Raw genomic sequence first — 15,146 nt, 5'->3', positions numbered from 1 at the left:
ATTCTGAAAGAGTGCACAGCTGTCCTACCACAAAGGTACTTTCAGACAGGTATGAGAAGAGTGTTAGCTTTGTCATACAAAAGACTCCACCAGAAAATTTAAGAAGGGCCCAAGTTCTAAAGTTCAGATCCAGAACTGAATTCATACTTTTACCAAAGTTCAGGGCTACAAAATCCAAGGGGTCCAGTCCAATCAAATGCAAAAAAGATTCACAATAGGAAAGGTCAGCCAAACCTAACAATTTCTTCAAATTATAAAATAGATTATCCACATTTGTGTACCAGATGAAAGAGCCAATGTTCTGTATGAAGAAACAGTACTTGAAAAGAGAATGACCCAGTAGCTTAGCATCTCACAAGAACACTCCGTGCTTTGCAGCACTGCAGCTGGTCGGGAAATGTGTTTTTATGGCTGTGAAACATTGTGTTGAGAGCTGACGGGGTGGAAACTAAATCAGACAAGAGAAATGCACTTCACAAAACAACTTCTCCTTTTAAAATCTGATGTTTGCTCATTCTGTAGAGCTGAGACCAGAAATGACTGCAGGATCTTTATGGAGTTGTGGTTTTTTGCTGTTATTTAGTTCCATCAGGTCCCTGTGGGCAGCTGAAATTTCCTGCAAAAGTGAAGATGGTGACCCAGTTGATTGGTAGGTACAGAACATGTATGGAGAAGTTTTGGAACGTAAAATCATTAAGTAGATGGATCAGAGAACTGTAATGCATATGAATTTGTGTCTCAGTCTCTTCTACTTTGGAGGTAGTCGTTGAACCATGGCTGGTGAGTGAAATGTAGGTTACTGAAATCTAATTGAATTTCATTGTAACCAACCTATCATTGCATTATGACTAACTGCAAAATGATCGTTGGTTGACAAAAAAAAACCCCTCATTTCCTGTGATCAAAGTGAGCATGCAAGCTGTGTCCTTATGGCAAACCTCCAGGAGGTAGGTGCATTTAAAGCAGCATTGGTAGCATCCAGGTTGAGTTGTTGCAAAAGTGACTTTTCGCTGCTAGGAACAGGGCCAGCTCCAGGCACCAGGGCAGCAAGGGAGTGGCTCATCCGGGTCTTCGGTGGTAATTTGGCAGCAGGTCCCTCAGACCCTCTTGGAGGGAAGGACTGGCAGCTGAATTGCCTCCGAAGAATGAAGCGGCATAGTACAGCTGCCGCCGAAGTGTCACCGATTGCGACCTTTTTGTTTGTTTGTTTGTTTCTCTTCACCGCTTGGGGCAGCAAAAAAGCTGGAGCTGGCTCCAGCTAGGAAACATGGTTGAACATAGGAAAGTTGGGAGTCTTTGTTATTATCTCAGTCTTAGGCCAGTCCTCATAAGGTGTCTGTATCATAACAAAACATTGGCGTGAATTGACCCTCTTCCTTGAATTGTGTGAAAAATAAAACTGAACCCCCTCGAGATGGACCCAGACTGAGCATATTGGCAAGCAGAGTGTGGAAAAGTGCTGTTCTGTGATTAAAGAGAGGATATCATCTTCTGGGACTGTAGGTCATGTGAGGCTGTCAGTCTCCAGAAATGCCTGCACTAGAACTGGCGGCAGTAACTGGCAGCAGTGTGCTTACAATATTAAATCACTAAACTGATTGATTAGATAATGCACCTTGACCATTAAAAGTGTTAACTATTATTATTATTCGTAAATCTAATCACAGATTTTAGCAATGGAACAGGTACTGTTAGAAACACTGATCACCAAAGATAAACATCAACCAACTTTAAAAAGAAAAGTCATTTCTTACAGATTATCCCAATGATCAACCTGGATACAAGTTACATACTTGGAAAATTGGGTCCTGATCCTGCTAACACTTGTTGAGCACATGCTTTACTTTAGTCACATGACTAGTGCCACTGAAGTCAATACTCCATAGTTCATAAGACTGTCTTTGTTCTGTGTCTGCACACTGCTTAGCACAATAGGATCTTGTCCTAGGTGCTACAATAATAAAAGTAATAATGAATGTTTGCTGGGTCAGATCCTTAGCACAGCCTGTCGACGGGGTAAAGACAACATCACTTTTCAATCCCTTCAGCATAGAATTTGTACATGTCTTAGGGCTAAAAGAAGAACATATTTCATCATAATATAATGGCAAAACACATGAACTTACTGATCACAAATGCTCAGGGAAATTCCTCTACTCTGCTTGTTATGAAAGATTTATGAGATATCATATCCCTTAGGCCTGTACATTTTTGCAATTCAGTTACATTGTTTATATTATACAATCATGGGCGCTGGCAATGCAATGAGTCTATGACTATTTAAGACATTTTAAATGTTCAGAGACAGGTAGCTAAGGCCCCAACCCTGCAAAATGATCTGTGCAGGTGGACTCCCGCATCGATGTGAACCATGTAGATCAGTTTATAAGATTGGTTCCCAAGATACATAGAATCAAGTTTTTAAGGGGTAAAAAGTGGGAAATTTCTTTCAAAGTATGCCTACTTGATCAAGAAGGCCACATGCTTCACTTTTTTGGTAATTCAGGCCTGTTGCTAAGAAAATATTCAAAGGTTACTTGATTCCGATTTTCTGTGGTCTGAAGTAGCAATGAGGAGCAGAAGTGAAACTGTTGCATAAAACTTCCTATTGCACAAAAGACAATTGCATGTTTTAAACCAGATTGCACTGAATTCTAATTACAGCATTCAGTTAGCAGCAGGCTGAACTGAGTACTTAATATTCTTTGGTTTCATTCTACAATATTCCATAGTTGCTTATTATTGGCATTCTTGCACCTTCCTCAGTAGCATTTCATACTAAACTAGATGGATCACTTGTCTGATTTACTATGGCAACTATTCTGTTCCCAAGACTCATCTGGAATAAACTCTGTATCAAGGGAATAAGTTGTCAAATGTCTCCAGGTATTTACATTACATTTAGGAGCTCATCTTGTAATCTTTACTCATGTAAAACTTGCCCTGTACTCAGTAAGAGTTTAATCTGTGCAAAGGATTGTAGAATCAGTAATCTGTTATGAGGGCAGAATGTGCCTCTTCTTCATGCATTTGAATGAACTCAGAAGTTTTACCACAAAAAAGAAGCCACCTCCACAAGAGGTGTATAGCCCTTACTGGTGATGCTTTTGTGGTGGTGTGCAAGTGAAGACACGTTCATCCTGTTTACACAGCTTTTAGCCTCCAGATGATATCCCACAGTGCCTAGGTGATCACTCTGGCCAGCTGCTCTGATGCCAGGTAAACAGATGTCCACTCCTCCCCCTGTAAAGCCCCGGGAACTTTGAAACTCCTGTTCCTGTTTTCTTGGCAAATGCTCACTTATCTGACCAGGTGACAATGACTGCTCCAGGGACCAAACGATCCTCTGCTCGGCGCAATGCTGAGCTACTGGAGCTGATAAGTGTTTGGGGAGAGGAGGCTGTGCAGGGACCCAGGATGCCCTGCGATCACACACATTCCCTTCCCACTAAACTGGAGAGAGCTGCACTGTGGAATAGCTGCCCTACAGCGCTGCTCTCATCAGCAATGGAAGTGCTGCTAATGTAAACACTCTCTAACGCCTGAGGAATTAAGTGAGTACACAAACCAGCCCTTTACTTTCACTGGGTCCCTATCACTGGTGAAATTTACAGTGCAAAAACTCTGCAAGTATAGACATAGCCCTAGACTCCTAGCAACATCTGTGAAACCTCTATTGCCTTCTGCACGTTTTCAGAGGTGTAACTGATTGAAACTTACTGAAGGATTCTGTTGCTGAACCACAAGGAGGAATAGAATCTAGCTCAATCTGTTTAGCTGTGTTAGGGCTCTGAAGGGCTAACAGATGCAAAAAGCAATAAAAAAGATTTTCTGTCAGCAGCTATGACACAGACAGCAGAACTGTTGAATAAGACAGTGTCATTTTTCAGTGTAGAATTGCACTGCAAAGTATTCTACATAGCAATGGACGTGCTTCAGGGTGTCTAGAATACTAAGGGCCAAAGTCAGGCCCACCACTGTAAGTGGATTTAACACCCTTAACTTCAATGGAATTATACCCACTTACTTTGGCGCTGAGTGTTGCCTAAGACTTTTGTTTCCTCTGAAACAAAGCTGCGTAGGGCTGCCATCCACAATGACAATTCCAGAACACTGACTCACGCTGCGGATATGTTTCTATTTTATATATATTTATATTTTTGGAACATACTTTTAAAATGTTTTCAGTTGAAATTTATTTTCATGGATACAGTTCTCTCTGCAGGAGGCCCTGTTGACTCAAAGCTCTCATGTGGCACAAAGGAGAAGGGGCTATGGCTTATCTATCTCAATAGAATGATTTATAATTACTAATAATCCTTCATTGTTTCAGGTTTCTTCTTTACAAGTTACCAAAGTATATAAGAAAAGAGAGTCCCGGGACTGGGCTGGAGTACATGTACATGGATTCTTTGATGCAAGCTTGGCAATTGAGTAAATTCCTGATCAATATGACACAAAGTGCCTTAGGGCAAACATTAAACCAACTTTATGAAGCTTATAAATCCAAGGCAAGGCATATTTCATATTTTTAATACATTTTCTTTATATTATAGTTTTAAAAATACTTCTAAAATGTAAATTAAATGAAACCAGTGAGTGAGCCAAAATAAGTGTTTATAACTATTATGTGACCTGACTGAAGAGGTTCAACTAAAACATCTTATTTTAATAAAAAGAGGAATACACTGACTGATCTGCACCAACACAGGTCTGCAAACGTTCATGGAGAAGAGCTGATTGTTTGCAGGTTTACTGGAAGGCCCTATGTATTTGAGTGAGTTCTCAGTTGTAAAACCTTTCACACAATTTAAAAATTGCTAAGGATTCCTTAGATTGTAAGCTTTTGGGGGCAGTGTGATGATGTTTAATTAAAATATAATCATGCACATCATTATTGCTACCCCTGTTATATAATTGCAACAAATCTTATACAAAGATGGCCAGAAAGGGTTATACAGCTTGCAGGCTGAATGACTCAAAACCAGCCTTTAAAGTCATGTTAGAAAGTATGCAAACGGCAATGAGGGCCATTCAATGTTAGATTGGCTAGAACTTTGAAATGCAAACGTATATTATTAGAAGTTAGACATGATACTAATTGTCTATGTGTATTCATAAACATTAGCCATGTAAACAGACAGTTCCTGTCTGTCACTATAATTCTTAATTCAGAGATTAAAAGGGAATATTAACATTTAGATGAATCTTGGGTGAAATAATATCATTGTCTATATGTGTCTTTGAAGTCTGATAGACTGACTAATGGATAAATTGCCCTATATTAATTTGTGTAACTAATTACTGGTGGTACTTAGGAAACAGAAGTTTACATCAAAAGCCTATTGTTTACCCAGGACTGTATGGTGAAGTGACTGCTAGAAAACTGTATAAAAGGTCCCAGTCCTTTTTATTTCAGATCTGGTTAAGCTTCATCAGGGGAAGCTTGAGTCACAAGATTGAGATCTCGGGTAAGCTGGTACACCCTGAATATGATATTGGACATTGGACAATAACCTATGGATTAAATTCTAAAAGAACTCTTTGCAGCTACAAAGCTCACCATCTTTGCTATAAATCTGAACCTCAAGAATTGAACTCATGTCTGTATGTATATTGATCTTTTAACTGTACTCTCTCTCTTTTCTTTTTTAATAAATTTTAGTTTCATTAATAAGAATTGACTGTAAAATGTATATTTGGGTAATATCTGGAATATTCATTAACCTGGGAGGTAATGTGTCTGATCCTTTGGGATTGGTAGAACCTTTCCTTCTATATGATTAAATAAGATTTTTATTAATCCTCATTATATCTGACTTGGGTAACTAGGTGGAGGCCTGAGGCTGGGTTACTTTAAGGGAACTGTTTTATGGATTTCTGAGTAACCAGTGAGGTATAGCAGAAGCTAATTTGGGCTGTCTTGGTAAATCTAGACAAATTAGAGGATTGAGCCAAAAGAAACCTGATGAGGTTCAACAAGGACAAGTGCAGAGTCCTGCACTTAGGACGGAAGAATCCCATGCACTGCTACAGACTAGGGATCGAATGGCTAGGCAGTAGTTCTGCAGAAAAGGACCTAGGGGTTAGAGTGGACGAGAAGCTGAATATGAGTCAACAGTGTGCCCTTATTGCCAAGAAGGCTAATGGCATTTTGGGCTGTATAAGTAGGGGCATTACCAGCAGATCAAGGGACGTGATCATTCCCCTCTATTCGACATTGGTGAGGCCTCATCTGGAGTACTGTGTCCAGTTTTGGACCCCACACTACAAGTATGTGGAAAAATTGAAGAGAGTCCAGCGGAGGGTAAAAAAATGATTAGGGGACTGGAGTACATGACTAATGAGGAGAGGCTGAGGGAACTGGAATTGTTTAGGCTGCAGAAGAGAAGAATGAGGGGGGATTTGATAGCTGCTTTCAACTACCTGGAAGGGGGTTCCAAAGAGAATGGATCTAGACTGTTCTCAGTGGTAACAGATGACAGATCAGGAGTAAAGGTCTCAAGTTGCAGTGGGGAGAGGTTTAGGTGGGATATTAGGAAAAACTTTTTCACTAGGCAGGTAGTGAAACACTGGAATGGGTTACCTAGGGAGGTGGTGGAATCTCCTTCCTTAGAGGTTTTTTAGGTCAGGCTTGAGAAAGCCCTAGCTGGGATGATTTAGTTGGAAATTGGTCCAGCTTTGAGCAGGGGGTTGGACTAGGTGACCTCCTGAGGTCCCTTCCAACCCTGATATTCTGTGAACTAAGTATTGGAATATCCACCAGCTTTGAGGATTGTTTGCCCCATTCTTTGCAGTTTACCCTAATTGAGTGACCTCAGCTGGCTCCCCTGGGGCCTCAGTCCCAGGCAGGAAAAGTCTTTTTGACATGTATTTGTACAGCATCTAGTGCAACGGGTTCCTTGTCCATGGTGGGCTCCTAGGTGCTACCGCAATACAAATAATGAAGTATTATGATAAATAATATATCGCCAATAGAAAAGATATTCAAAATTCAGATTTTTACGTTGTCTCTATGGGCCCTGTCTTGTCATCCTTACTCATGCTGAGCACTATTTGAATCTTCATGTACTTCCACTGAAATCAATATGACTACTCACAATGCAACATACTGTTTGTTGGGCCTGGTATTCCACTGCTCCGCACCTTGCATAGTCATTTAGACTTGTGCAAAGTGGTTGAAAATGGTATTAGAGCCAAACGTTTTACACCCACTATACACAGATATAAATGACTGTACAAGGAAGTGGAGAATCAAGCTCAGCCTGAATATAGTTGGCAGAATTGAGCTTTATATGTGTAACTATTCTTTGCTGTCCATACAATCTAGTATGTAAATTTTCCTCCTTATTGTTCTGAGCACAGTGGTTCTTAGCTCTACAGTTCTGAGTAACTTCACAACTGTCCATAATCTAGAGAATGTACCCCATCACTTCCCCCCATCTCTGGTCACAAAGAGGTGAAGTAGACGTTGAGTGTTAATCTTGACTATGTCTTTTCATTTTCCTTGTGGATTCAGGTTAGAACCGTAACATTATTTTAACATATTTAGTTTATTTGAATTTGTGTATGGGAGAGATTTAAAGAAGTTAATCAAATATTTGCATTATTCTTGTGCTCGGTAAGTGGAAGATGTTGTTTACAATTCCACACTGTAGCCAATAGCAGCTAATCTTTCATTTGTGCCAAGACTTGGGGAGAACTCTAAACTCTACTGAAAATGATTAGGCCAGTGGTTCTCAATCTATTTACCATTGTGGCCTGCATATGGAACTCTCTATGTGTAATATGGGCCACATCCGCATAGTATATGCTACCTGTATGGCCCTGAGGATGTCACATGGGCCGGAGCTATGTGCCGATTGTGCCGCAAGCGGACTGTGGGCCGTCATTTGAGAACCACTGGATTAGGCAAAGAGAGCTTTTAGGAAGGACAGGCTGGAATATGCATGCGACTAATATAATATAGTATTAGGAACTGGTCCTCCTAAAGAAGAACAGTTGACACATCTGCATTTCCTAAACAAGCATTTGAAAAACACTTTTTCAACATGTGGTTGTAAATCAACAACAGACTGCAAAAGAAAAAGCTGCACTGCAGGTTGTTGCCCAATAAAACCCTTACAAATCATGTTATTGCACATATCTCACCTAGCCATCTCTCTGGGAAGGCCTCTTCTACTGTTCAGGAGAACATGCATTTTTGGTTGCACTTCATATTACGTGAAAGAATCAAAATCTCAAAGCTGTATTCTGTTCTAATTTACTCCAGTGCTAACCCCTTTCAAATCAATGCAGTTGCAGCCATGTGAGAGGAGAATTTGTCCCAAAGTTTTCCATCTCTGAAGTTCTTTATTCTGTTACAAATAAAAGTAATTTCCTTTCTTTGAACTTAATGTTTCACTAATTGGATATTTCTCTGCAGAATGACAGCACTGCCTATGTGATATACAATGATGATGATCCTCACTCAAAGCATTACAGCTGGAAACAAGGACACACTAAAGGTACAGGGATAGTCCAATAGCACTGTTCTTTGCTTTTTTTTCTTTATGGATGAGAACTTCTGTCTTTATCTACCTCTGTATATTGAAAATGAAACCCCTGTTTGAGCCAAAGCAAAAGAGCAGTTTGTGTGGAAAGGTTTGTCGTGTAGGTAATATTAACACATGCCAATGCTGTATCTACATTTTTTGGATTTCCCTTCATGGCATCTGTGCTATAGAGCAGCTCCACATCTTCAGTGCCCTTACACCCTTCTCACTGGCACTGAAATTAACATTCCTCACTTTTTTGCAAGTAGAAAGTCATACTCTGCCCTGTGCCCAGTTGCAGCCAGTGTTGCCAGAAACACTGGCTGGGACAGCAACAGCTTTTCAACTATCCTATGTGACAGAATGAGAAATACAAGCCCCCAAATTCTGCTCTACAGATAGAAAATTACATAGCGGATAAGGAACTGAGCCTACGATGCAGGAAATGACTTAAGCATGTGCTTAAGTCCCAGTGACTTCAGTGGGACTTAAGCACATGCTTTAAGTTAAACAAATGCTTATGTGGTTTCTGAATTGGGGATTCAGTGAATTTCTAATTGTTCCAAGGGGGTGGGGGCCAGATTTGGCCAGAGTCCCTGTAGAATGAGCAGAGTCTTTGACCCTCTAAATCTTCGGATGGCAGATGTGATGAGGTCCCTGGAAACCTTGTCTCTTCTCTACCTCCATGGCAGTATGCCTGCTGTGAGAGCCGTTTCCCCCCACCTGCTAAGCCACGCTTGGGGTGGGGGGATTTGCTCAGTGGTGGTGGACACCATATTGAAAGGGTGAGTTTTCTCTTACGTGATGAATCCCTATCAGGGTGGCTGAGGATCAGGTGCTATGGTGTGGAGACAGAGTCAAAGCCATTATTCTTATGCTGTTAGATTTTTAAATATAATTTAAATGGGAAGTAAAAAGGAGGTGTTGGCCTTTGCGCTCATTAAAGATCTCATGGTACTTTTCCCAAAGTAGGGGGTCAGCTCCAGTCAGGTTCCACTGGAGAGTTTATTAATCACTTTCTTTCCTAGCAGGTCATGTAGCATTGTCATGAATCAGTGATTCTGTTCCATAGAGATGGCTGCACTTTGGTGGTAGACAAACTGATTCCTGTATTTATAGTTTGTAAAATGCTTTGGGATCCTTTGAAAAAAATATGCTGTAGAAAGACAATACAAAGGAAACTAAGATAGCTGGGTTGTATTTCTAGCTCTGCCATAAACTTTCTGGGACACCATGGTCAAGTCATTTACCCTCTCTATGCCTCAGAGTCACATTTATAAAATGAGTCTAACACTTACATCAAAAAGAGGTATGAGGATGAATGCATTAATATTTGTGAAAAATTTACAGATCTTTGAATGGGAGGCACCATAGGTGTGAAAAGTATCGTTGTTGTTGATTTATTATCTTTTAAGGTAATGTATAATATTAGCATAAAGAAAGTTAAAATAGGACAGTACCATCCAGTTTGAATTGTATTGCCCTCTGGTATTAGAATAGTTCAATGTTCTTATGTATTTCCTAGATGGGTTTCTTAATGTATCTGCAATAACTGTACTTTGACAGGATTTCTGTTCTTGGACAAATCACAAGGTTTCTGGGGGATTCACAGCATCCCTCTGTTCCCTCCATTTCCTGAGGAGGGTTATGGATATCCACCAACCGGAAAGCAAAATGCACAGATGGCCATCTGTATAACATTCAGATATAACCAGTTTGCAGAAATAGGTATGGCAAGCTCTTCCTTAATCAGTTTGTGTGTAAAGGACTTTGAAAATGTAAAGCTTTGTAAAAGTGCACAATTGTCATTATTAATAATAATTTAAACTTTTTTCATGATTTAAAATACTCTGATCACATCAAATGGGCATTGCTGGAGTTGGAGTAATAGCACTGACACATCAGAAGTATGTTTGCAATGTTGTTGTAGTCATGTTGGTTGCAAGGTATTAGAGAAATAAGGTGGGTGAGGTAATTTCTTTTATTGGACCAATTTCTGTTGATGAAAGAGACAAGCTTTTGACCTACATTGAACTCTTCTTCAGGTAAAATATGGCATGTAGTAATAGCAGGGGTGGGAAGACAGAAATTTATACAAGTATCTTTTGTCACATAAAATATCAATACTAAAAACAAATGGAAATAAATTTCTTGAACACCTGATTCAGAAATACTGGCATGTACCTCAGAATATAATTCTGCTCTGAAAAGTGACTGTAAAAAGCATTGTGGGATGCAATGTTCATTGTCCCTCAATGCTTTTCATATCATGTGTGCTCAGTTTATGAGTCAAGAGATGTCTCACTGAATTACTAGCCCTGCAAACTCAACCTGGATTCTGAAAGTCAAGTTCTGTTCTTTCCTGCTCTCACATCTTCAGTGATAAAGATTCTGCATGGCACTTTACATTCCTGGATCACAGTATAAGTTCCAATCAGTTACACTTGTGAAACCCTTTCCCCAGCAATAGGACTGCAGAAGGGTCCACAAAGGTGGTCAGAAACTCAGTGTCCCAATGCCCTGAATTTTAGGTGCCCTGCCAGTTATTGGAATCCACGGTCCTGAGTTAGGTGCCCCTATACAATGCCTGGGAGAGAGAGGCACCTAAGAATGGGATTCACATCTAAATTAGCAAATAGGAAACGCTGAGGATATGGGTGGGGCTTATGCCCTGTTCCTCAAAGAGAGCTAGGCAGCTAACAGGAGGCGTATCCTGCTACATAGGATTCATTCTCCTAGAGTTAGGTGCCTAAACCAGGTTAGTCCTTTCTTGCAAAAAACACTGGTGGTGCCCTTAAGCCCAGTGTCACTGAAGCAGGGACTGGAACCTCAGTCTCCCAAGTGAGTGCCCTAACCACTGAGCCATAAAGTCATTCTCACTTTTTCTCTGTCTCAATGTATATGTAAGTATTTTGTACAAACTTCAACAGGACGGTCTAAGAAACATCTAGCCCAGATACCCATAGCAATGGTGGGCAACCTGCAACTGCGGGCTGCACATGGCCTGTCAGGGTAATCCACTGTCAGGCCACTGACCATCCACAGGCATGGCCACCTGCGGCTCCTAGTGGCCACGGTTCGCCGTTCCTGGCCAATGGGAGCTGTGGGAAGCAGCGACCAGCATGATAGACACCTACATCTTTTTGTGGATCTACCCTCAGTGACCCTTCTGCAGCCCTATTACTGGGAAAGGGGTTTCACAGGTGTAACTGACTGGAACTTAGACCCTAATCCTGCAGACATGCCTGTGCTTACACATGTGACTTGCTTTCAATGGGACTGTGTGTGTGTGAAGTGTCTGCAGGACTGAGGCCTTCATTCACCTTTCTGTCAGTGATGCAGAAGAGGAAATAGAACCCAGCTTACACTATCAGCTGTGTTGAATTGGCAGGGCTCATAGGAATAAAAAGCAGTAGAAATAGTTTTTCTCTAAAGTCAGTAAATCTGACCTTGAATATATTGAAGAGAGAAGATGTGAGGAGTGAAACGGTACCACATTTATATAGTTACTTGTCAGATTAGAACCGTACCTTAGGAACTTAATTGCTTATTAAGTCCTAATCTTGTACTTGTTAATGTCTTTGGTTTTGTTCAGACAAACAGTTGTTATGCTACAATCCAAACATCTACAGCTGTTCCATCCCTGACATCTTTCACCCTGACCTCCCAAATGTGCAAAAGCTTTGTGTAGGTTCTGCATTGCCTCTAATCCCTTGGCGCCACCTCTCCAAACTCCAGTCAGCCCAAGGAGAAAACTTCCTCCACTTTGCTAAATCACGCTTTTTTGTTGATGGTAAGAAAAACTGTCCTTATCAAATACACGCTTTTGGGAAATGAACAAAGCATTTTCTTGAAGGGAAACAAAGAAGTACAACCTCAGACAGGAACATAACAGACGGTAGGGAACATTGTTGCATCATAATACTGACACTTTTGGAAACCACTAACAAATACACAAAATAGGAGATATACTAGCAACAAGATATTCAGAGCAAAGATAAAAGCTGCATGGCACTTTGTATTGTAAGATGTTCAGTATAGGGATCTTCTAAAAATGACTCTACTTTTACTACTCAAAGGAAAAAGTGGGCTTGTGTATTTCCTTTTTGCTGCTTCAGCATGTAAAAAGAAGGTATGAAAGATTTCTTTTTCAGTGTTTGGTTGGTTGCTTGCTTTTTCCTGCTTATTCCTTGCATTAGAGATTCAGGTTGTGTCTTCTCTGGAAGACTGTAAAGTGGCTGGAGGACTAATGACATCACAAAAACTAAGATTGAGAGCTGAGCAAATGAGAGGGAAGGAAATATTAGTCAGACTGTTTCAAACTGTACTTTTGTTCGGTTTTCTTAATGCCTATTTAGCTCTTATAACTAATTTAATGTCTTGGAGAAAGAAGATCTTTGTTAAAGATTATTTTCCCACATCTTCTAAAATTACACAGATATCTACGTAGCCTGGATGGCTCAACAGTTGCAGACAGATTTGTTAGCAGAATCCTGGCAGCATGATGGACAGGAGCTTCCGTCAAACTGCTCTCTCCAACACCATGTCTACAACATAAACCTCATTAAGACACCATGGAATTCCACTTTCAGTTCCTATTATGATCACTCTAAATGGTGTGTTTCCTGGAGATATGAAGATCAGTGGACGTGCATTGGAGACTTAAACCGTGCTCCTCAACAGGCTTGGAGAAGCGGTGGATTCATTTGTACCCAGAATCCGTACATTTACAAAGCTTTGAGACACATGATCTTCCATTACCATAACTGTAATAACTCCCGAAGATGGATATGAATGAACCACAGTTCTCAAACACTGTATGCACCTATTACATAGAGTATGGAGATTCCCCTCCAATTCTGCTCTGAAAAATGGCATTGTAAGGTTCTGTGTTTTTTGCCTCTTGAATCATTTCTACAATAAAAGTGCTCAGCTTTTTACAAGTAAAAAATTTGGATTTTTTTCTAGCTTCTAGCCCAGTAAGCGCAATCAGGACTCTGAGAGTCAAGTTTTAGTGTTTCCTTCTTTGACGTTTTCAACAATAGGTTCTGCTTGTCACACGTACACAACCCCATTGCCTTTGGTGTGTGCATGGATGTAACTGATTGGTGCTTAGTAAGCAATGCCACTGATGAGGCATCAAAAGGAACAGAATCCAGCTCACTCTTCATAAGCTATTATGGTTGTGCAGGATTAAAGGGTGTAATAAACACTGCTGTATATATTTGTCACCTGTGGCCTGCTCAGGTGAAGTTAATGAGAAGTCACTGAAGTCAATGAGAGTCTTTTCATTGACTTCAGTGGGACCTGGATCATGTCCTAGACTTAACAAACATGACTGAATGCAGACGAGGAGGCAAGCAGACCTGTGGAGTAAAAGGTGCTAGTTTTACACTTACTTTTTAGAGAAGAAAGACACTTTAAACCATAATTGCTCAATTTTTCAGAGGTGATTTTAGTGCATGAAGAAGTTACTCACTTTGTGCAGTAATGATGGTTCTTTGAGCTGTGTCCCCCTATGGGTGCTCTACTCCAGGTGTGTTTGTGTCCCTGCGCTGCTGATTGGAGAACTTTGGTAGCAGTATCCATTGTGCCCACACGTGCGCTGTCTCTCCTTGTGCTGTGCCACTAGGCTAGTCAGCTCATCCAGGCTAACCGTCCTCAATTCCTTCTCTACCACCGAGTCATAAATGAGAACTCCAAAGTAGAAGGGAGGAGAGTAGATTGTGGAGCTCTCACAGGGGGACACATCTTGAACAACCATTGTTACTGCACAAGGTGAGTAACCTCTTATTCAAGTAGTGTCCCTATGAGCATTCCATGATAGGTGACTACTAAGCAGTACCCCTCCTGGAGGGCTAGGCTTTGGAGTTAAGTCTGTTACAGAGGACAATACTGTGGAACTGAAAATGGCATCAGAAGCAGAGTCCCCAGTGATCACATAATATTCTGCGAAGGTGCAGACATGCCCATGTCGCCACCCTGCAGATCTCTGAGATAGGGACATCCTTTTAAGGAAGGCAACAGATGAGGAGATCGATCTTGTGGAATGTGTACTGATCAAGGCAGGAGGAGTCATGTTATGAATTTGGTAGCACTGTCTGATGCATTTCAAGATCCATTTAGAGAGTCTTTGGGCTGATATTGCTGAGCCCTTGGATATTTCAGCCATAGAAAGGAAAAGTCTAAGGGACTTCCTAAAGGCTTTTATCCTATTGAGGTAGAATGCCAGGGCTCCCCTAACACCTAAGGTGTGCAGTATAGCGTCCCTATTGTCTTGGAGAGGCTTGGGGTAGAACATAGGAAGGTAGATTGACTGACTCATGTGAAAAGGGGAGGTTACCTTAGGGAGGAACCATGGATGCAGCCTGAGTGTAACCTTGTCTGGAAAGAATGCTGTATAGGGGGATGCACCATCAAAGCTACCAGTGGCACTGACTTTCTAATCTGCCTGGGAGCACTCAACCCTCCAGCTCTGCCCTTGCCCCCACTCCACCCTTTTCTCTGAAGCCTCCACCTCTTCCTGCCCACACCCCAACACTGCTCCACCCTGCCTCTTCCTGCCCTGCTCCTCCCCCATTTCTTCCTGCCCTCGCTCCTCCCTCTACCCCA

General features: G+C 41.2%; 1 protein-coding gene across 2 annotated transcripts; it reads left to right on the top strand.

Annotated features, from left to right (window-relative positions):
* Positions 1–486: 486 nt before the first annotated feature.
* On the top strand, positions 487–13,485 carry DNASE2B (deoxyribonuclease 2 beta). Of its 2 annotated transcripts, XM_050960912.1 has the most exons (6): positions 487–649; positions 4,334–4,511; positions 8,426–8,507; positions 10,101–10,262; positions 12,130–12,327; positions 12,973–13,485. In XM_050960912.1, exons 1-6 carry the CDS (start codon positions 504–506, stop codon positions 13,326–13,328), a joined length of 1,122 nt encoding a protein of 373 aa, XP_050816869.1. In that variant the 5' UTR covers positions 487–503; the 3' UTR covers positions 13,329–13,485. The 2 variants fall into 2 exon arrangements, with proteins under 2 accessions (XP_050816869.1, XP_050816868.1); XM_050960911.1 differs by lacking the exons at positions 487–649; positions 4,334–4,511 and adding an exon at positions 5,491–5,607.
* The last annotated feature ends 1,661 nt before the right edge of the window (positions 13,486–15,146 follow it).

This window comes from Gopherus flavomarginatus, chromosome 7 (assembly GCF_025201925.1).
Source record: "Gopherus flavomarginatus isolate rGopFla2 chromosome 7, rGopFla2.mat.asm, whole genome shotgun sequence".
NCBI classification, from domain to species: domain Eukaryota; kingdom Metazoa; phylum Chordata; order Testudines; family Testudinidae; genus Gopherus; species Gopherus flavomarginatus.
The sequence above is the reverse complement of the archived record's forward strand: the minus strand, read 5'-3'. Positions and strand labels throughout refer to the sequence as shown.